Raw genomic sequence first — 18,429 nt, forward strand, 5'->3', positions numbered from 1 at the left:
ATCCTCGGCAACCTCCTACTCGCCTTTGCCACTTCCCCAATCTTACTCGTCATCTCATCCTCCTTCTTCTTAACATGCGACCAAGCCAACTCCTTCTTCAGATCATCCAACTTCTGCTTCTGCTCCCTAGCCTTGGCAGCTTCTTGGTACCTCGCCGAAGCCTCTGCAAACCGTGTCCGGAGGTCAAGTAGTGCTTCTTTGTTTTGGGCGAGGACTTTGGCGGTTTGTGTAATGTTTTCGAGGCAGGTGTCGTATTCGTCTGAGAGCCGGGAGAGTTGGGTGCCGCGGAGGAAGAACTGGGGGGGTTTGGTTGTTAGTGCTCATTCGGTCCAGTCACGTCAATAACTTACCTTGTATTTATCCTGAGGATGACTAGCGCTCAAGAACTGCCTCGCAGAATCTACATCGCCCGATCTCCATCAGCCTCCCTCCTCTCTTTAAAACACAGAAAGAAAGGAAAACCCACCCTGCGTCAACACATTCATCGGATTATCCACCTGGATATTCATATGATCGCAAATCGCAGCGAGCTCTTCCTTCTTCGTACTAATCACCTTTCCATCCTTACTCTTGATCTTCCAGGACGATCCGCCCTCTTTTGTGAACCTTCTCGTGATGACGATGGTCTTGCCGTACTCGGTGGTCTTGTACGCTTCTTCGCCTTGGTTTTTGAGGTGGATCGTTACTTCTGAGACGCTGCAGGAGTGTTAGTGTGGGGAAAAGAGGGCAGGGAGAGAGGAAGAACCTTTGGCCTTCGCGAATGAAGGACTTGATCCCGCTTCCTCGGCCGGTAGAGTTGGCTTTGCCGCCTAGAGCGACGGTGAGTGCGGATAAAGCTGCGCTTTTGCCACCTAAATTTAAACCAGATCAAGTATACGTCAGTATATGCTGCGTATATGTGGACGCAACGATGTGCTTACTCCCGTTATGCCCTACAACAAAAGTTGCCGGAATCAGTCTTTTTTTTCTTTAGCATGACATGAAAGAAAAGAACAAACCGGTGATAAAGTTGATCTGGGGACCGAAATGGAAGGTGAGGTACTTGTGGCACATGAACTGGCGCATTTCGATGTATTCGATTATACCGTACTCAGCGACCCCCTGGGCGTAAAATGTCAGCTCAACATTTAACATACAAAGGAAAGACAAAGAAAAAAAGGGGACTAACACCCTGAACATGCCGCTTCGACTCTAACCTCGCCCTAATCGTATCCCCATTCTTCGCTTCGAACTGTTCGTCGTCTTCTTCATCTTCATCTTCTCCTCTCCCGCCGGCTACGACCTTGTCGGACTCTTTGAAGTTCTTGTTCTTGTTCTTCATCATCAATATCCTCCTCTTCTCCATCTTCAGCAAGGGTAAGGTCAGCGTCGACATCTATGGCGCGCTGTTTCCCCTTCCCAGCCCGACGAACACGCGTCTGAGTCTGGGTGGTACATCTCATAAGTAACGTCGGGGCTCGTGAAGGGTATCATCTAGACCTGTGACTAGTCCCTCTATGAAGCAAGAGCTACAGGGGAATCCCGTCACCAGTCCAGGTAACATCAGTATACAGCGTAGCAGTCGCAGATCCGTAGGAGTCGGAGATGATTGCTGCATGCTGGGTATGCACACAGCGATTGTAGATAGTTCGTTGATCCATCCATAGCAATCGACGCGTGTCGCATCATAAAAGTCGTAAGTAGTTTGAAGGCACAACTGGACAAAAGATGAGCACGTCAACGAACAAAGGGAAAGGGGCAAGAACTTACTCCCTTTCCGCCCATCATCCATCTCCGCCTCCCACCATTTCCCGGACTTGTCAATGATATTAAGGATCTCGCCCCTCCCGAACGAAAGTTCGTTTGGATCTTTGGGGCTCGCGGTATCTGGGGGCAACGTCAGTCATCATCCATCCATCCACCCCGCAAAAAAAAAAAACGAACAAGGAAACATAGCCTCCGCACGATAAACAGGTGTCGGCTCCTTTTCCCCCTTCGCACTCTTTCGTCGACTCACATTCCCACCACCATCGCTCCCCGCAGCGCTCCTCCCGCCCACCCCGCTCGTAGGCGCCTTACTCCCCCTGTCCCCAGGTGTATACGTGCTCCACCCCCCCTGCGACCTTCTCTTCTCCTCACCAGGATCAACCTGCGACCGGCTCTGGTTCTGTCCCAACTCGATATCTTCTCCCTCCAACTGCTGCTGCTGCTGTTCAACAGTCCCCCCGTTCCCTGTCTTTCCAAAGCCTGAGAAGGAGGGTTCTTTGGTGACGGGTATAGGATCCGATATGGTGCCGTGTGGCATTGGCAGTGGTGTCCCCAGACGACTATGACTATGGCCAGAGAGCTGCGAAGGGGGCGCGGTGAAGTAGAGGATCCAAAGGATGTTGATGATAGCTGTGATAAGCCACCCCGCCGCGAGCGCTTGATGCGTTGGTTTGTGCGTGGGAGGCGTGAAGAGGTTGGTGTTCACGCCGATGGAGGCGAGCACCGTTGACATGGCTGCTAAGATGGATATTTGGAATGCATAGAGGTGGGTTGAGTGGGTGGGTAGGGTGACGAGGAGTTCGAGGATTATGATTGTTTGGAGGACGAAGGCGAGCCAGAGGACGCCGACGAGGGTGCTGCTGTTGGGTGCTGTTTGCGGGAGTCAGGAGGGAAGTGGAAGGGGAGTGGCGAAAGGGCTTACTTGTTGCCGTTATTATGGCTTGGGAGGTTAGCGAAGTGACCCAAGCTATCTTGGGGTATAGTTAGATGAAAGAAAAATATCGCGATCAAAGGGTGTGCTTACCACGCTTATGACAAAGGTGAACAGAAGGAAATAGTTGGGCGCTGGTGAGCGTGTAGGAGGTGGGTGGTGTTCTGGGTGTTCTTGGTGTTGTACCACTTGTTCCTGTTGGTGGAAACTGAGGTCGGTGGCTGCTGGGACGGGCGAAGACGGGCCATGGTGGGTATCGGACATGGTGGATGGCATACTGGCGCCTCTTCTGCTTCTGTCAAAATGGCGGACGAAACGTTCTCGCGGTTCGCTCCCGTGAAAGGAACAGCCCCATCAGGGAATGCGTCCGAAAACATACCGACTTTCACACGTCGGAGGATTTGCATTATCAGATTGCTCAATGCTCATTAATAATTATATACTATCTCATATCCTATCTAAACCTCGTCCATAGGTACTGTGAATGTTGATGTTGATGCGTCCTGGTGAGGCGGACTGGGATAGTCTGAAGAAACCGTTTTCCATCTAAAGGAAGCACCAAATTGCTCCCCCAGCAGTTTCCTAGTGGTAAACAGTGTTGATTCGAGACCACATGGGGCAAGTTCAATGTTGTTGGCGAAGGAGTGGTTGGTGCAGTCGGTTGTTATGGATGGGTCCGAGTCCGTCTCATGGAGTTCTGGGTCGGCCATTGGTTTTGAGGCTGATAGTTGATGCGCTGTCGTTGGTAGTAGCGATGTGTCCGTTTGGTATGCTGCTGGTATGGGTCAGTGTGTTGAAACCTGCGACTACGTTTCAACGCACCATCCGCCTTGTATGCCGCCGAAAGCCACCTGAACCAACTCGAGGCAAACACAGGCCCACCACAAACCTCTCCATGCGAAACGCTCCTTTCGTACTACGTTGAAGCCCATCCCTACCCAAAGTCTTTGCTCCTGGGAGATATAACAAGCACGGCGTATCGAGAATGGGCCAAATTCGTTGCTGGACTCGGAGGGGCAATTGGCAGCGGAGTTCCGGCTCATCGTCGTCTATCTGACACAGTACTAACTGCGAAAGGGATGACGAGAGCTAATTCGAGGAGGTAAAGTACTTACCTATCAAGGTCATCACAGCTCCATCACGAAAAAATTGATATGCCTGGGGGTTCAAAGGTCGAACAAGACCCAAAATTAAATGTGAACGTTGAGATTCCAGAGGCGGCGAGAGCGGGTGGTCCTACTAGGGTTATGACCTTGAAACTTGAAGATGGTCAGCATGGAACCGTTCCTTCCAAGTACTTTTCCGCAAAGATCAGGGGTATATCTGTATAGTAGATCGAAAGTCAGAAAGCAGGGTAGGGCTGGGGTAGGGCTGGGGTAGGGGGAACTCACCGAGACATTGTTGGACGTTTGGTTGAAGTTGAGGGAAGGTCAACCAACTGTCTCACGACATCGTTCATCACCTGGCTAAGACGTTCACGACGGAAGCACCCATCGTCTGGTGCTTCGCACCGTTTCTATGATGACCGGGCATTGCTGAGACATCTTTTCAACACTGAACACAATTCATGCAAGTCATGTTAACATTCTCATTTTGTTCGTTACAAGATTGACGTACCATTCTAGCATCCTTATTCCTCCCCGGAAACAGTACTGCTGCCTAAGCATTGGGTGATCCACCGACGATTATCCATGGCCATGGGTTGTCGATGTCCTTGAGCTTTCGTCTGCCACACGTCTCCCAGCATGATCAAAGCACGATACCTTCTTGCTGCATCTTAATCGTTCTGCCAGCAGTGGCGCAAATGTCACCGATTCAAAGTACAGGACGCTATCGAATGCGCATACGTCGACATGCTGACGCTTGTGATGGATCGATGAGCGACGGTAAGGAATGTTCTGCCATTCCAAATCCGCTCATTCACTAAGAACTCTTTTTGGTATCACAAGCCCAGGCCCTACGGGCACCCGTACCTCCTAGAAAATGTTCCCACCGTTACTCCAGGATCGACAGGTATGGATCATCCCCACTACTCGTCGCTCTCATCTGATGCTATTCGCAGCTACAGCGATGTACGGACATCTCGGGAACTGTGGACGGGATCCACTTCGCATTGTATGCGAATTTCACGTAGCGTCATCCGCAAACAATTTCCTGTCAATCGGCATTGCATTTTGACTCAAGATCTTGCACTTACATGTTGGACTCGGGTGCGTCGCCAATCATCTCAGCCTTCTCTGGGCTTCTGCAACTCGATTTGGCTATCCCGTCCAGCGCTGCAGAAGGAGTTCGCAATGGGTGCCAACGGATCCTCAAGGTTCGCAGCTGCTTGCAGGTAATTATGTAAGGAACACCATCAACACCATCATATCCTGCTCATGCTACATCGAATCTATATCCTACAGTCAATCAAAAGACGTCGACACCTCGCGTTTCCGTTGGCTTACACGGCAATGTATGCTAACAAAGCTAACGTGGATAGAATTTTTGGCGTCCATGATTGGCGGGTTTTAATACAGTGCGTTCATTTTCAAGTTTTTAGTTTCTTCTCTGTGTTTCTGCTTATGCTGGTCATAGTGACTCCCTCCACAATTCCGATGGCCGGCCCAAGGCAAGAGGTCGGAAAGAAGGCGACCACTGGACAGCTTGGGCCTTCGACCTCAAGTCCAAGCGCTCCATCTTCTACCTTCACATGTACGAGGATGGACGAGTGGCTAGATTCGGTGCGGATAAACGCAAGGCATTTCGAGTGAAGAAGTATGACCTTATATGGAGTGGAGAGGTAGACACTCTCCTGCATCATGTTATTCGAAACTTACTGCCATCTTAGGTGACAGCGAAATAGACATACATACTAAGTACCTTGAGACTGGCCGAGTCAATAAATAAGCTGTTAGTGTATAATACTGTAGTGGAGTATAGATCTGGAACTAGCAAAGTGGAAAGGTAAAGAACACAAAGGGATGTTGGAGATCATTCAGGTTTGAATTTCACTTATGGCCCCTCTGGGACCCAATTTTCGTTGACTGACAGAACAGCATAGCCATATTTGCTGCAAATCTATTTGATAATGAGACCACTAGGTGTTACATCCTTCCAACAGATGGCAACCAAAGTGGACTTGATCAATATGACCTCAATTTATTAATCTAATGTTTTCCCAAAGATTGAAGCCCTCCATGGAACTGTTTAGTATTTTAAGACAGAAGAGTCCCTTTCCCTGCAGCCAGTCTCAAGCACAGAATATTTGTTTGGGACATCACCCTTGGGACCCCAGCCACCTTTCATGGGGTTGGTGTTCCATCTTTATTGCCCAAAATAATGCTGCTGATGTATGCCTATACATAGAACCTGGAAAGCCCATGTTTTTGCATTTATTTGATATACAGCCACATAATAATTGCAAACTATGTACACTGTGCCTCTGGTGCCCAACTGTATGTAATTTAGACCCTTGAAATGCATGCTAGTTCTCGAATGGAACTGGTTTCATTAAACTCTCTGAGCTGAGCCATTGTTGTTTATATTGGCCTTTCCTGGGCAGTAACCTCTGGAGGAAAACAATTTGATATTCACCTTTTTGGCTGCAGTAATGTCTGGAGGAAAATCATTCATCCCATATTTGTTTTTTTCTCCATGGAGGCTTTGACATTTCCATTACCCTGATCTGGCAACAATCTCTTGAAGACTGAGATTTATTTTGACAATCCTCCAATACAAAATATATAGGGTACAATAATCAAAATTCATCTAGGAGTGTAGTGGCTTGTAGGGATGCTCCTTCAGCTATGCGTGACTGAGAGGGAACCCACGATGCACCATCTTGTTGATGAAATTGATAATGATGTCAACCTTGGAATCAGTAAGCCAGGATTGTTCGGAACTTGCTTGTTCACAGGTCATTCCACCATCAACATGTTGTTTTAAGGTCACATGACTGAGTTTAATTTGATTTTCTGTTGAGGAAATGAATTAAATATCATTTAGAGTAGTATAGATATAATTGCCAGTCTCTTGGAAATGAAGACTCTCGAAATTGAGGCAGACTTTGCAGTATCCATGATGATCTTTTGTTGGCTTCTTTTGATCTGCCTTGTATGGAGCAGTGGTGTCACGGCCGTCTTGACCTCAGCCATAAAGGTCAGGCCGAAATGTGGGTCAGGCCAATTTGACTGGTCATGTCCCCAGTCAAAGGGGTCAAACATCACATGCCAAATCCCAGGTTACCTGTGACATTGAGTAGACAGTGAAGCAAGTAATAAAGTAGTGTTGAACCTGTCTGTGTAGTCCTACTAGCGCTTTATATGTAGAAAAGTATGAAATTATACCCTACATTACCCTCCTGCTTCCTTGAGTTCTATGATGCCTCCACCCTTGCCACTCTGGGCATATTTTCGTCATGATAAAAGCCATTACAAGAATAACAAGACTCACCTAAATGCATGGTGCAAGGCATGTATTTTGTCCCAAAAGCGCATCTTGCTAGAATTGGATTTGTTGAGAACCTGTTGAGGTGAAATCATGGCAGTACGGAGTCCCTTGGAATTGGAGCTGGCCGGTATGTTAGATATCCTTGAATTGAATTCCCTTGATCAACCTAAAAACAATACAGCCATCGCAAGGGTCACACCAATCTGCAGAAAAAGTGATTGCATGAAAACACACATTAAGAATTGCAAATCACTCACCGACGATGAATGTACCCTGGCTATGTTGGCTGTACCCTGCGCCCCAACACGCCGGCAAGCTACAGCCCTCCATGAAAACCCCACCCTTGTCCTTTCCTCACCAGCCACATCTTTCCATCACCCTACATCCAAACCATCTGTTCTGTCAAATGCTGCAACAAGAACTCTCAATCAGTCTGCTGTTTGTCCATCACCGACACCACTATGTGTACCTGCTGTTAAAAGGTCAAAGTCCCTCCATGATGGACATGGTGGTGTACAGACACTTGCAAAAGTTCTTTCACTGCAAGAACTGCAGGATGACTTTTCCGGTGATCTATGCAAGCTGCTCATCTTGTTAAACACAGCTTGGACAGCAGCAGATAATCCCACATTCCATACCTTTGTTCACAAGTGGGTTGGGCCAGAGGTTGTTGTACAGGATTGTTGAATTATGTCAGGCCAGGTGCTTGACAACAAGGTCAGAAAGGTGGAGAATAAGGTGCGACAAAAGGTTCGGGGCAAGCTGGCAACTGGCTTATGTGACAGGTGGAAGAACATTGCCAAGACGTCTGTTGTAAGCTCATTGATGACTGTCGACACAATTGTGAGCCAGTACCGCTTATTACTCAAAATTGTGCTCACTTCATTCTAACACTGTTCTAGCCATATCTTGTCCAAACCCACAACGTAATGCATGATGCGAAGACAGGTGACCACCTGTTGAAGTTGGTACTTGAAGACATCGTCTTGATGGAAACAAAATATGGCGTTATTCTCATCGCTTGGTGTACAGATGATAGCCCTGATGGGAAGAAAATATGACAGTTATTGCTTGTTGCTTTTCCACACCTCATCATGATTCTGTGTTGGGCTCACCAGATTAACCTGATTGTTGGGGATTGCCTTGCCATCTGACAGAGCATGATGGATGACATCAACCATGCCCTTGATGTTGTGAAGTGGTTTAACAACCATGAGACTGCCCTGGAACTGCTTCATCAGGAACAAGTTCTCACGTTCGAGGGACTCAGCTGGACATTGATACTTCCTGCTATTATGCGGTGGACAGTGCACTACCTTGCTTTGAGCTGAGTTTTGAAAGTGAAGCAGCCGCTTCAAATTTGTTGGACAAGAAATGAAGACAGGCTCATTGTATGTGCCAGGACGAAAGAGGAGTTGCAGAGAAAGGCACATCAAATCCAAGATATAGTGCGCAATAAGGGCTTTTGGTATTGAATTGGAAGGTATTTCATCTGTTCAATCAGTAAGCATTTAGACTTTAACATGGCGATAGGATTTGGAAAGTTCTCAAACTGCTCGCCATTGCAGCCAATGTGGCCCAGTCATCCCATACCCATCTCAACCATGTTCTACTCACCCTTGGGAATCTGATTCGCATATTCTCCAAACCTACAGAAGCTTTTGATCGAGTTTAAACTAAGTTTACTCAAGTCCAATGAAAGCCGACCAGGGCTAGTTTTGCACGCGCACAATCACAGTCGCGTGTCCGCTGACACGCGACTAAGAGCCGCTGCTCACCAACAAGAGCCGCTGCTTGACTTACGTCAATCCACGCTTGGATTGACACTCATTTATTTTTAGATTCTCCTCTCATGGCTGAGGAGTGGGATCAGACGACCCCTTTCCACAAGGCTCTCGTCTCAACATCTCACTCCCTCAGCCAGGTATGTATCCAACTCGTTATTGAAGGCTATCGTGATAACAGATTGCTTCGTCTACACAGTCTTCTACTAGACTACAGTTGTCTTTTCGTCATCATCATAATACTACGCATTCATCGTTCCTCAACTTTCTCCTATGAGCGACGACCATGCCAGCCTCTTCGCGTCCGCAGTACCAGGCAACGGATCCTCCGATACTATTGGAGAGATTGGGAATGACCGGCAATGCGAGACCGACGTTACTGAACAGACTGGACATGTTGGACGATACACCCCAGATCGATCTGACGATGGACAACGAGGAACCAGTCCTGTTAGACAGACTAGGGATGACCAGTCAGGGGATCTCGATGATGGACAACCTAGCGAGATCGAACAAGAATGTATTGAACAAATGGACGACCTCGTCGAGAGCTTCAGAATCAATGAAATCACTAAGCTCAAAGCGCTCTCTTGCATTATTTCAATCCTCGACCTCAACCCATCCAGAAGTGAGGGAGCGAGGGATGCAGCCGTTGAATATTACGCAAAAACCCTCGACGAGGTTCAAGCCCTCTCTTCTTCAGCGGTTAGGAGAGGTGGAATCACCCAAAGCGTGCTCGATTCCAAAGGACAGAAATCAAACCCACCGCAGCCTCGCACATCTACCGATCACGACGCTGAAATCGACGAGCTCATTTCTCAAATCAGTCGAGATTCAAAGCGACATAGGAAGGAACCCTCAGGAGGCGGATCTGACAATGAACTCGACCTCGACCTTGATGGAGCCTCAAACAAGAAGCGCCGAGTCTTCGAATCAGAAATGCCTTGGTACACCAGAGAGGAAGAGGCCAGAAGAAGTGGTAACAAAGACTGTGAGGAATCACGAAGGATCCTTCACCTCTTCGCTAGGGACTACAAAGTTGTCAAACAGTGGATCCAGACCTCTCGAACTGCTCCCCTCGGTTTCCCTTCATCTGAGTGGGATAATATCATCCGAGGACAAGCCGTTAACCTCGATGCGGTGTTCTCCTCATTGCACCACATCTCAGCTCCTAAAGAGAACGTTGGACGCGTGGGACTCACTGAAATTTCTCTCGGAAGATCAGAACCTTCAAAGAAGGTCCAAACGAGCGGCGAATGGACCAGCGCCTGGAATGCCACCATCAAAGCGGTCAAGTTCGCTTTTCCTCACAGAGAGCAAGAACTCAGGGAATACGCTGAGTATATCGAGGGTCATTTCTCAGCCAAAGTCGTATCCGCACATCGAAGGATCATTCTCTACGATGTCGCCATCTGCAATGAAGTCGGCGGAGGCCAGAACGCCCTACTCACCGACACCCATCGTTTTTCAAGATTTTTCTCAGCCATCGTCATGCCCGATGGAATTGAATCTGACCACGCCAGGCTCGGATCCAAGAGACCGGTTGGAAAAACCAATTCAAAGTCGGAAATATGCAACCGGTATAATTCATCCAATGGTTGCAGGAACTCTGCCGAAGACTGTCGTTTCCGACATGCCTGCAAACGATGCAAGCGAATGGGTCATGGGGAAAAATCGTGCGATGTCAAGGAAAGTTCTAATGCATGAACTTCGTCCAAAATATCTCAGATACAACATCTGGGATGGTGGGGAACAATTTTCACGCTCATCTGCTGATTGGTCCGAAACAGCCTCACCACTACCAGCCATCCCAGCATCTGAACTTGCAAATCAAGTTGTTGCAAAGACGATTAGGGATAATCCCCATCTTTTTGATATCGTTACTCCCATATTTATCGACCGTTTCCAAGAATTACTCAAATCACATCCAAACCAACCCTTTGTCTTATCTGTGTGTCGTGGACTCCGTGAGGGTTTCTGGCCTTGGGCCGATACCCATATTGGAGAATATCCTGACACTCTAGATTTATCGCTACCTGACCCAGACAACCCTGAAGAAGCTGAGTTTCTACAAAACCAGCGAGATCATGAATTGTTCAAAGGTCGTTTCTCTGACTCTTTTGGCAACGAACTACTACCTGGCATGTACTGCATGCCAATATTTGCTGTCCCCAAGCCACATTCAACTGATTTGCGGATGGTGACTGACCAAAGTGCAGGGAAATACTCTCTTAACAGCATGATACGGAGGGAAGACATCATCGGCTACCCCCTCGATAACCTCCAGCATCTAGGCGAGTTTCTCCTCTCCATGCATCGTCGAACTCCTGATTCCCCCCGTGTTCTTTACAAATCCGACGTCGCTGAAGCATACAGGCTCCTTCCTGTACATCCCTTCTGGCAGATAAAACAGGTTAATCGTATTTCAGGCCATCTCCACATCGATAGGAACAATGCCTTTGGAGGGCGTGGATCAGGATGCAATTGGATAGCTTTCATGTCTCTCGTATCATGGATAGCGAAGAAACAGCGGAACATAGAGCTCCTGGGTACATACTCGGATGACTCTTTTGGTCCGGACCATGCAAACAATGTCGCTTGGTATGCCCCATACAACAAATTCATGCCCAAGAACCAAGTTAAGCTCTTACAACTGTGGGATGAAATTAACCTGCCACACAAGGAGAGCAAACAGATTTTTGGTTCGACGCTCACCATCATAGGCATTGAAGTCGACGCAAACACCATGACTATGACTATGCCCCCAGACATACTGGAAGAATTGATCTCAGCCATCCAAGATTTCATCAGCTCAAGCCACAAGTTCACGCTACGTGAATGGCAACGCTTAGCTGGATGGATAAACTGGAGTTTTAATGTTTTCCCTTTGCTACGACCCTCACTCAATAATTTCTACGCAAAAATTTCTGGGAAATGCGCCCCAAACAAATACATCAGAATCAACAACGCCGTCCGTGCTGACTTGTTATGGGCTGCAAAACATCTCAAATCGGACAAAGGTGTACGTTTAATCCATCATATACAATGGGACATCTCATCTGCAGACATCATCATTTACTGTGATGCGTGCCTTGAGGGCATGGGCTTTTGGTTGCCTGACAAATGTGTCGGCTACTATTCCCCTGTGCCTGACAACACCACAGATGAACAGATTTTCTATTTTGAAGCTCTCTGCGTCTTATCTGCGATTCACCATGCCACGGATGACCTTCAGGTCCCTCCCACGACCAAGGTCCTAGTATACACTGATAACGACAACACTGTTGCTATCTTCAACACTCTCAGATGCCTTCCCCGGTACAATCCCATCCTCATCGACGCCGCCGACGTCTCTATCACATCAGGCATCCACCTGAGAGTGTTACACATTCCAGGTGAATTGAATTACGTCGCAGATGCAATTTCACGCAACAACTTTTTACTCGCAAGCCAGTACGTCCCTGACATTGCTATATCTTCATTTTTACCCCCTCGTTTGCCGCTGGGGGCACCCCAAAAATGATATCTTCATCTGTGCGTTCCAGGCAGCCCCTTAGGCAGCCTTGGACACGCGAGCGCCTGTTCAGAGAGCGTGCTATTGCTCTCGGACAGGCCATAGATAATTCAACATGGAAGAACTACAGTTCTGCTCTTAACTCTTACCTGAACTTTGTCAAGATGCACAACTTCCCCATAGAACCCACCTCAGAAACCCTAAGCCTATTCACCGTGTACATGTCCCACCACATCAAACCTAACTCGGTCTCCACATACCTATCAGGTATCTGTCAGCAACTCGAACCTTACTTCCCTGACGTCCGTGCCGCCCGTAACTCTACTCTTGTACACCGTACATTGCAGGGTTGCAGGCGCCAGCGAGCTATTCCCACATCTCGCAAACGCGCCCTAACATTGGACGACCTTGAAACTGTTGTAAATGCTCTAGGCAACTCAACAGACTACGACGATCGCCTCTTCATAGCACAACTGCTCACTGGTTTTTTCGCGCTGTTCCGTTTGGGCGAAATGACGTACCCAGATGATCCCGAACTTCGCGATCCAAGGAAAGTCACTAAACGCAACTCTGTCCGACAGGCGTCATTGGTGAAGATCTCTGGAACAGAATCATCAAGAGCATTGAAAAGAGGTGGAAGAAAGCTGACCAGGATATTTTTATAGTTGTGGTATTCCTCAATCCGTTTATTTGAGACACACTTTTCAACAAGGAGTTCCTCATGGAGGTGCAGCTCTACAACATCATGGGGAGGACCTATGAGCGCATTCTGCGGTGTGAGTCAAACCTTGACTTCTTAGAGGCTTTTGAGGATTACAGGTGGTTGTGTGGTGAGTTTTCTGATGATGACATGTCCCTATCATTGATGAAGGAGAAGTTCACTCATGAGGTATGTTGTCCACCACTTAGTACAGCTGAATTCTGACAACAACATTATAGGGTGCTCCACTTGACCTTCAGAAGATATGGGCTCAGATCGACAAAGGAGTCAACTGTGGGCAAAATGGGCTTGTCAAGCTCGCCGTACACATTTTCTCTGTGATTGCAAACTCAGCTGGCTGTGAACATGTCTTTAGCAAATTTGGGATCACTCACACAAAGCTGCATGACAAGCTTGATTTAGAAAGGGTTCACAAGTTGGCTGTCATTGGAATGGAAGTCAGTTGAGTGCTGGAAGATTATGGTCTTTGGAGAAGTCAAAAACAGTGCAAGTTTGGTGAGGATGAGTTGACCAACGACGTGGATTTGGAGGTAGATGTGGAATTTTGAGATTATGCAGAAGATTTAGTTTGGCAGGCCCAAGTCTCACAACAAGAAGAGGAACATGACACTGACCACACCCCATCCTCGATACAACCGATTCAGCCTCAGCCTACTGCTACCACAGTTGTTCCTCCATCTTGAATGTTGAGAGCTTGCAAAACTCAAATCACACTTCAAAATCTATTTAATTATGTTGTTGACAGTGCTACAGGGGAAGGACTTGGCTTTTATTGGCCGGGGAGTGTCAAGAATCTTGAGGAGGACTTGCTTGCATACGAGCGCGCAGCTGCCGAACTACAGCCTGCTTTCCATCCCCTGACATTGTAAGGTGATTATGGATTGTTGTTGGGTAATCACTTTTTTTGTAATTAAAGCTGGTTCTTTTCTATTCTATGACTTGAACTTATTGGGGAACTCAAATGTGTAAAGCAAGCAACTTGAACAGGGTATGTAGCTGATAGAATCGGGCTTGTCAACGTCCGGTTGTCAGGTTATACAAGGCCACATTTGCACAACCCTCTTTGGATGGTCAGGCCAATATTTGACCACTTTATGGCCATTTTGTTTGCAAGCATTAGTCTTGTTGACATCAGATTTGGCTTGGGCAGCCATAGCTATAAGAGAAAAATGAGGGGATGCTTGATTAGTGGTTAAGGAAAATACTGGGCCCACTCTGGCATATACATACAGAACCATGAACTAGCCTTGCAGCTGCAAGTTGGTGAACTTTCTGAAGCAAATCTGCTGCACTAAGTGAATGAATGGCTATTAGAATTAACAGTAACCATTTGTGCACCTGTGCATACATGAATACATGAAGCGAGAGATCGTAAATGTGAGTAGTTGGAGTGAGCACTCATGAACATGAGTAGATGGCAAGGCTTGCTAAGCATATGTTGTGCTTTCGATGTGATTTGAACCTATGCCTTGGCCTTTTCCTGGCTTCTCAACTGTTTTGTGAGCTACTAGACATGTCCAAGATTGTGTCAGAACCATCACTGCTCCCAAAAGAGTTGTCTGAGGAAGAAGGATAACTCGAGAAAGATTCTGACCAGGGTCTGCATGCACATGGGTGTGGGGTCTTCATGAAATATTAATTTAATGTTAAGATTTGGTTAAGATGCAATGTTCCTGTGAAGAGACTATGGCATTACCCATGCTGATCACTAAATACATGAGTGTTAGGGCTAGGTAGAGCATTTTTACGTTGAGGCACTCTGCATAAGATTGAAAACATCCAAAGTTCATAACTTATCTGGGATGCTCCACAGTTTTACTACTTGAAAGTGTGTTTTTCATTGAAATTTTTTGATGGTTGATTCTGCAGGCATTATCTCCGAAGGTTGGAAAAAAAATGAGCAGAGTAGCTCATTTCATTCTGCCAGGAGACACAAAATGCCTCCTGGGTGTATCACTGAGTGATTATGTAACATCATCACGTGGATGACTGTAATACCCAATATGAATAGTAGAGGGTCTTACCCTGTGTCACTGAGTGGTAGTGCCTTTTTCAAAGTTGGCCTTGTTTGTCCTGGCTCTTTCTGTCCCATCGACCTTTTTTTAGCCCAACAGTCTTCAAAGGTGGCCTTGTTTGTCTGCTGCCTTCCATTCCACTGGCCTTTTTTTAGACCTAGAGGCTTCAAAGTTGGCCTTGTTTAAGCCGGCCGTTACTGCTGACAGGAGAGGTCAGAAGTAAGACAGGCTCTCCTATTGTGGTAGCTCTCTCATCTTCTGATGAATCACGCTAATGTACTGAGAATTTTTGACACAGGAAAGGTAAGTGCTTTACCCCTTGGGCAGAATATGCCAGTAACTGTGGACACTGTGAACAGGAATCCAGTGTATGCTGGGGGATGTTGTTCAACACCAGAGAGGACTACAACTTTATGTTAGTCCCGATCCTGAAACAACCTGGCATGAATAGCCTAAGCACAGTGGTTTTCTTTGGTACAGGCGCTGGCCGTGATATTTGAGATCTTATTTTTGAGTTTCTGAGCATGGGTGCTTTGGCCTATTTTGGCGCCATTGATCAAGAGAGCTGAGCTGGCATTCAAGGTTATATTCGTTGTTGTTTACGAAAGCTTTTGGAACCATTTCTGGGATCAGGTTTGATATGCTGCTTTGCAAATAATCTGGATTAACTCAGAATTGCATCGTAGTCAACATCAAATCTTTTTTGGAACTCCTCAGGCAACATAACAGCACTATCATCAGTTCTGTCACCTTGAAGCTCATTATGAACAGCTGTGGGATGTCTTGGAAATCCCACAATCTCAACATTAGGACACCCCTTTGCAGGCTCTCCACATTTTCACAGTGGCTGCGAGGAATTGACTATAGGTTCAGTGGCACGGGTGTATTATGATGAGAAATTGCTGGTGCACTTACCCATAGCATCTATGTTAATGGTGAAGGCCGAGTCATTACCGTTACAGAAACTAAAGAAACCGATTCGTTTATCAGGGCTATCATTGGTGTGAGTCACACTGCCACCATGAACTTCGTTACATTGGAACATATTGGCTCTCTTTATCCTGTGGAGATGTTAAAAAATAGGCTCAGCTACGCCTTTAGAACTCCTCTCAGTCCGAGTCAGCAATCTGTCCTTTTGCGACACAGATTTGTTCTGGTGACAGAGTCCAATGGTCACCCCACTGGCAGACAGGTCTGTCCTGATTGTTATCGTCAATTGGCCAGCTTCATTGGTGTTGGCCTTATTGAATGAAAGTCTGGTGGACCAACAAGCAACTTCTTGACTAGGAGTTACACTTGGCGGCTGGGTGATTATTGTGCAAATCCGGTCTGTGCAGCTGAAAGAAATTGTTGTCGTCTGGTTAGGCAAGACTCCTTTTGTAGATATGATTCAGAAATCAGCAAAGATGATGATTGACTCGAGGAGGTAGAATATGAGTACAGTAGATATTCTCACAATGCATATACTCGTAATGCATAAATCTCATAATGCATGACATTTTTAGGGGACCAACTTGGTATGCAGGGATTTATGCATGGAACGTCATATCAAATAATGCATATCATATTTTGGCATTATGCATTACCAGATCTACAGATTTACTGGGTATTTACCTGTTCACCTCATTGTACCTGAGTTTTTCAGGACCAAAGTCTACCCTGATATACCCTGTGTGCCACGAATACACTGCTCGAGAGTAGTATCCAATTTTGCCAACACTTTTCTATCATTCTATGCCAGCTGCTGAGGAGAAGAAGGGGAAACCTCGAGACAGGCACAAGCCCTATGCACCTCGCAGAGGGAATGGAGCTGTGTGAGTGTTTGGTGTGTCATCCACTCAGAGGCTCGCGGCGTGTCAACACTGCTTTTGCAACAATAATTGCGCAAATTGAGGCCTTATTGAGGGCTCATCTTCATGTTGTTCAAGTGAAATCAGCCCGACAAACTACTCTCAACTCTTTTTTCAGTAGTAACGTCTCTCCCATGGATGTTGATAGCCTGTAAATACACAGTCTTTCCAGTTTTCATCTCGCTACATAAAGGACATTTCGAAGTGTGACATTTTTTGGCTGAGGTCACAAATAGTCACATTTTGTGACATATTTCATCTTGCATAAATCTCACAATGCATAGAAAAAGTCGGGGACTGGCATTATGCATTGTGAGAATATCTACTGTACTACATATCCAGCATGTAAATAACTCATACTACATAAAGCAATGCAATGTTTACCAATTATGTGCAGAAGCAAACAGAGTTGGGACTAAAATTGCTCGTTTTCTCCTTTCTCTTGTCCTTCACCATGTCATTTGGAGACTTTGTTTTCCAGCTAGATGGTCGTCCTGTATCTGCTTCGCTTGCAGACATGGACAAGTCTGTTTTATCTGCCTCTTGCACTGCTCGACTCAACATCTCTCATGGTGGTTGCAGTGACTACACTGGTCCTGTATCTGTGCAAATTGGAAGCATGTGGTTTACATGCATTCTCACTTTGTTAGTATCAGACAGAGCAAACATTCATGACTTGCTTCTCGGCTGTGACTGACTGGTGGCTACCACTATTTACCATAATACTAAGGCATATGCCTAGAGCTAAGTATCTATATCTCAAGCATAATTATGAAAGGCCTTTCATTTGACTTGCTTATGTCTCTCATTCATTTAAATGCTGGGCTTCATTCATAAGTTGTAGGAGAATTCCAATTGTGAATTTCATAAAGGTGGCTGGTGATTTCATTGCAGATTTTCATACTTATCCCCTCCACTTTCATGGATTTTTCATTGTGCAGCTCTCAATATTTCATTCTGATTTTCATATTTACCCCCACTGCTTCCATTGCAACTTTTCATTATGCAGCTCTCAATATTTCATTCTGATTTTCATATCTACCCCCACTGCTTTCATTGTGATTTTTTATTATGCAGCTCTTGATATTTCATTCTGACTTTCATACTTACAGTTGAGTGCAAAAAGAATGAAGGTTGGTTCATTTTTCTGGTTCTTTCTAAGAATCTATTGTACCTCAAATGTATTTGTGTATTCATTTACATCATGTAGTTGTGTTACACTTCACTTGGTATGGACTAATTTCAGTGAAAGCTGGAGCCTTGAGAAGGTTTTTGTTCTGGAGGCCACTTTTGGCATCTGAAAAAAAAGAAATGCGCTAACTGGGGAGGTAGCCAGAACATACCTCTGGTCAACCTGAATGAGCCTATCAAAGAATCAATCAAAAATACTGAGTGGTTAGGTCTGTAGAGGCATTGGAAAATGGCTTGTTTTGTCTA

At 46.3% G+C, this 18,429-nt stretch overlaps 6 protein-coding genes across 6 annotated transcripts; 4 read left to right on the forward strand and 2 right to left on the reverse strand.

The window, feature by feature from the left end:
• Positions 1-1,664: 1,664 nt before the first annotated feature.
• Positions 1,665-2,953, reverse strand: LACBIDRAFT_306589 (uncharacterized protein; the record flags this gene model as incomplete). The annotated part of the gene is made up of 5 exons (XM_001885455.1): positions 1,665-1,696; positions 1,750-1,866; positions 1,924-2,616; positions 2,669-2,717; positions 2,771-2,953. The coding sequence occupies 5 exons, from the start codon at positions 2,951-2,953 to the stop codon at positions 1,665-1,667; spliced, it is 1,074 nt and encodes a 357-aa protein (XP_001885490.1).
• A 411-nt stretch (positions 2,954-3,364) lies between these two features.
• LACBIDRAFT_331075 (uncharacterized protein) lies at positions 3,365-4,344 on the reverse strand (the record flags this gene model as incomplete). The annotated part of the gene is made up of 8 exons (XM_001885456.1): positions 3,365-3,449; positions 3,500-3,726; positions 3,747-3,766; positions 3,793-3,835; positions 3,976-4,000; positions 4,069-4,139; positions 4,189-4,231; positions 4,295-4,344. 8 exons carry the CDS (start codon positions 4,342-4,344, stop codon positions 3,365-3,367), a joined length of 564 nt encoding a protein of 187 aa, XP_001885491.1.
• Positions 4,345-4,692: 348 nt separating this feature from the next.
• On the forward strand, positions 4,693-5,580 carry LACBIDRAFT_295145 (uncharacterized protein; the record flags this gene model as incomplete). Its single annotated transcript, XM_001885383.1, has 4 exons — positions 4,693-4,887; positions 4,909-4,994; positions 5,255-5,459; positions 5,508-5,580. The coding sequence occupies 4 exons, from the start codon at positions 4,693-4,695 to the stop codon at positions 5,520-5,522; spliced, it is 501 nt and encodes a 166-aa protein (XP_001885418.1). The 3' UTR covers positions 5,523-5,580.
• A 2,218-nt stretch (positions 5,581-7,798) lies between these two features.
• LACBIDRAFT_306593 (uncharacterized protein) lies at positions 7,799-8,169 on the forward strand (the record flags this gene model as incomplete). The annotated part of the gene is made up of 2 exons (XM_001885384.1): positions 7,799-7,951; positions 8,011-8,169. The coding sequence occupies 2 exons, from the start codon at positions 7,799-7,801 to the stop codon at positions 8,167-8,169; spliced, it is 312 nt and encodes a 103-aa protein (XP_001885419.1).
• Positions 8,170-15,130: 6,961 nt separating this feature from the next.
• Positions 15,131-15,328, forward strand: LACBIDRAFT_306595 (uncharacterized protein; the record flags this gene model as incomplete). Its single annotated transcript, XM_001885385.1, has 1 exon — positions 15,131-15,328. The coding sequence occupies one exon, from the start codon at positions 15,131-15,133 to the stop codon at positions 15,326-15,328; it is 198 nt and encodes a 65-aa protein (XP_001885420.1).
• An 835-nt stretch (positions 15,329-16,163) lies between these two features.
• On the forward strand, positions 16,164-17,147 carry LACBIDRAFT_331078 (uncharacterized protein; the record flags this gene model as incomplete). The annotated part of the gene is made up of 5 exons (XM_001885386.1): positions 16,164-16,334; positions 16,648-16,659; positions 16,732-16,813; positions 16,884-16,956; positions 17,141-17,147. The coding sequence occupies 5 exons, from the start codon at positions 16,164-16,166 to the stop codon at positions 17,145-17,147; spliced, it is 345 nt and encodes a 114-aa protein (XP_001885421.1).
• Positions 17,148-18,429: the final 1,282 nt, after the last annotated feature.

This window comes from Laccaria bicolor, genomic scaffold (genome assembly GCF_000143565.1).
Source record: "Laccaria bicolor S238N-H82 LACBIscaffold_31 genomic scaffold, whole genome shotgun sequence".
In the NCBI taxonomy this organism is placed as follows: domain Eukaryota; kingdom Fungi; phylum Basidiomycota; class Agaricomycetes; order Agaricales; family Hydnangiaceae; genus Laccaria; species Laccaria bicolor.